The following is a 2,933-nucleotide window of genomic DNA, read 5'->3' on the forward strand; positions in this document are numbered from 1 at the left end:
ATAAATGCTGTTGCTGCCTCACAAGGAACATTTTTTTACACTTTTAAAACAATCAATCTGATTTTGTTCAATATTCCCAGCAAACGTTTGCAGTCATTCTCTTCAGTATGCTTCGTTTCCCTTCAAACAGATTGGAAATTCCTCCCATTTTTCATTTCTTGCTGACCACAGGAGCTTCAGCTGCATCCCCAGACTAAAAAAACCTGCTCTTTTCCCCTGCACTCTTATCATCAAATGCACTTTTATTATTATATTTGTGCCTAATTACCTCCTTCAAGGGCACCTTGACATGTTTACTGAAGATAGTGGTAGCTGAACCTTTTCTCTCCGGAGCAACAGTTGCCCTGTGACTCCACTTATTATCAAGTCTTGAAAAATACCTTTCTGCTGACATTTACTATGCAAATCCGCGGGTGTTATTTGCGAGTAGAGAGAAGAGCGGTTGTTTCTGTAAGGGATTATCATGTCAGGGCTTTTCATTTCAGTTCCTAAATGGGACTAAAGTTAGCTTATTTTTCAGAAATCGCTGCAGCTGTATTCATGTTGGATGTGAATAAGATATCAGTAAATGGATTTGTGTGACCGGTTTCATGTCAAGATAAGATGAAGCAGCAGTTGGACAGCACTAAAGCTGCTTCTTGTCCCATTTTTCCTCTAAATGTGTTTGCTGGAGGGGTTTGATGTGTGCCTCCGTTACCTGAGAAACCGGTCAGGTCCATGGCTTTGAGGTTGGTGGCCTTGATGATTGTTGCGGTGAGCCGGCCCGCTGTGGGCAGGTAACACAGCGAGAAATTAAGCTCCCCGAGATCCGCCTTCTCCTGCAGGTCACCACAAACACACAAACAGAGATTAGGATGGGAGCGAGGAAGGCCGCTATCGCATGTGAGCCACACCAGATCCGGCCTGAAAAAAGAGCTTCATCTTTGAGTGACGGCGGCTGACAGCAGGGGCCCGAATGTGGACAGGCGGAGTGTTTAGGCACCAGAAGAAGGGCCGTCGCTGCAAATGAATCGTATGCTTATCCGTCAGAGTGGAGAAAGCGTTAAGTCGAGGTGACAATTCCCCCTCCCTCATTCCACGGCCATCTCCTGATGATCTGGCTGCCTGTGGTCCAGAGTAATGATGCTGCTCGTATTCAGAGCACAGTGTCCCACAAATCAATACTTCCTAAAGTCAAACACTAAAATATGTCGAAATGCTAATACCTTAAAACGTACTTGAAAAATTAGACTCCTATGCCAAAACATTTTAAGGCTTTGCTGTATCTAATTTGCTAATAGCTGTCTATGAATATTTCAAATAAATCTACTTGGACAAAACCTCATATACAGTTTGGATTTCCGTAATCCGTCCAAACTGATTTTCATGTTAACAGACTCTAAATGAGCGCTAGCTGCAGGCGGTCTGCGCGACCTGAGCTTCCTGTCAGAGCTCAAACCAAACCCGACATAAATATTCATTTTTGTGAACTTCAATAAATGCCAGATTGATCCGATTTGGTAATTTTAGCAGCTAGTTTTTGGTGTTTAATCAAGCAGCAGAATGCTCATCTGAAGATGCATTCTACATTTCTAAAGGTTTGATTTAAGAAATCGGAGCCGGAGCTCCACGCAGCCCCTCCTTTTCCTGCCGTTCTGAGCTGCCCTGATTCCTCATCTGCCTCACCTGTTCTGCCAGCTACTTAGCTTCCCCTGTCAGATTCTACACTCCTTCAAAGCCCAATGTCCAAATGCTGGTTCCTGATCTGATGTTCAGCTCTGAAATCCCTGCTCTGCCTTCAAGTCAGCCTGCTCTGCCTTCAGGTCCTCCTGCTCTGCCTTCACGTCAGCCTGCTCTGCCTTCACGTCAGCCTGCTCTGCCTTCAGGTCAGCCTGCTCTGCCTTCAGGTCAGCCTGCTCTGCCTTCAGGTCAGCCTGGTCTGCCTTCAGGTCCTCCTGGTCTGCCTTCAGGTCCTCCTGCTCTGCCTTCACGTCAGCCTGGTCTGCCTTCACGTCAGCCTGGTCTGCCTTCACGTCAGCCTGCTCTGCCTTCACGTCAGCCTGCTCTGCCTTCAGGTCAGCCTGCTCCGCCTTCAGGTCAGCCTGGTCTGCCTTAAAGTCAGCCTGCTCTGCCTTCAAACAAACTTACGTTTTCTTTATAATGAGATGGTGGATCTTGTTATAACCAGATAGCGGATGTCGTTTTAACGAGAAAACGATAAAAGAAAGCAGGGCCAGCCGTTTTCTTGTAAAATGATTAGTTTTTATCAAATTAAAATTGAGTTGATGGTTTACTGAACTTAAAAAAATTGAATCTGATTAAAAAGTAATATTTGAATGTAACTACTTAAAGAGTTGTTGTTAATTAATCCAATGTTTCACTTTTTACAGCATCGCAACCACATCACAACAATCTTCCAAGATGTTTTTAAAGACACCAGATAAACTAATTCTATCTGTAGTAACTAAAAATGTAAACAGAAACTAAAATAGCTTAGGAACGATGAATCTAAATGCATATTTGTCCTTCTCTCACCGCAGTGCCCTCCACAATGTCCCTCCAGATGGGCTTGTCCCCGCTGCCCTCGCTGAAGTCCAGCAGGTTGTCGACCACGACCTGGCCGATCAGGTCGTGCCGGGAGAAGCGGTCGAAGTCGTACACGGAGAAGTGCAGCTTTCTGGAATGTAGCTCGTTCAGCGGCACGCCAAACTGGAACGTCTCGTTGAAAACTGGATTCAAAGTCTTTCTGTGGACCTGAGGAAGAGACGGAGAGAGGTTTGAAGAGTTAAGATTATCTGCAAAAGTGTCTATTCTGTTTAGAATTTATTTGAAATTTACTTTAAAAACAAAAAAACACACACTGTCAGAAAAACAGATTGAGAACCACAATATTATTTTTCTTCGGAAGGTTTTTTTTGTCGTCCAGAGCTCTTCAATTCTTTCAGCTCATTCAG

General features: G+C 44.5%; 1 protein-coding gene and 1 long non-coding RNA gene across 5 annotated transcripts in view; one reads left to right on the top strand and one right to left on the bottom strand.

Annotated features, from left to right (window-relative positions):
• Positions 1–2,933, bottom strand: part of syt3 (synaptotagmin III) — a 61,772-nt gene that overhangs the window by 13,686 nt on the left and 45,153 nt on the right. For both annotated transcript variants that reach the window (XM_024272990.2, XM_024272989.2), the window contains exons 8-9: positions 2,515–2,733; positions 698–818 (exon numbers count right to left, since the gene is read on the bottom strand). In XM_024272990.2, the coding sequence (XP_024128758.1) occupies positions 698–818; positions 2,515–2,733 (340 nt within the window). The remainder of the gene's footprint in view (positions 1–697; positions 819–2,514; positions 2,734–2,933) is intronic.
• Positions 1–2,933, top strand: part of LOC112146925 — an 83,161-nt gene that overhangs the window by 9,320 nt on the left and 70,908 nt on the right. Inside the window, exons 3-4 of one of the 3 annotated variants that reach the window (XR_004948298.1) lie at positions 1,803–2,075; positions 2,520–2,754. This is a non-coding gene — a long non-coding RNA (uncharacterized LOC112146925). The remainder of the gene's footprint in view (positions 1–1,802; positions 2,076–2,519; positions 2,755–2,933) is intronic. The other 2 variants (XR_004948299.1, XR_002919344.2) reach the window with 2 other exon arrangements.

The sequence above is a fragment of the Oryzias melastigma genome, linkage group LG8 (assembly GCF_002922805.2).
Source record: "Oryzias melastigma strain HK-1 linkage group LG8, ASM292280v2, whole genome shotgun sequence".
Taxonomy (NCBI): domain Eukaryota; kingdom Metazoa; phylum Chordata; class Actinopteri; order Beloniformes; family Adrianichthyidae; genus Oryzias; species Oryzias melastigma.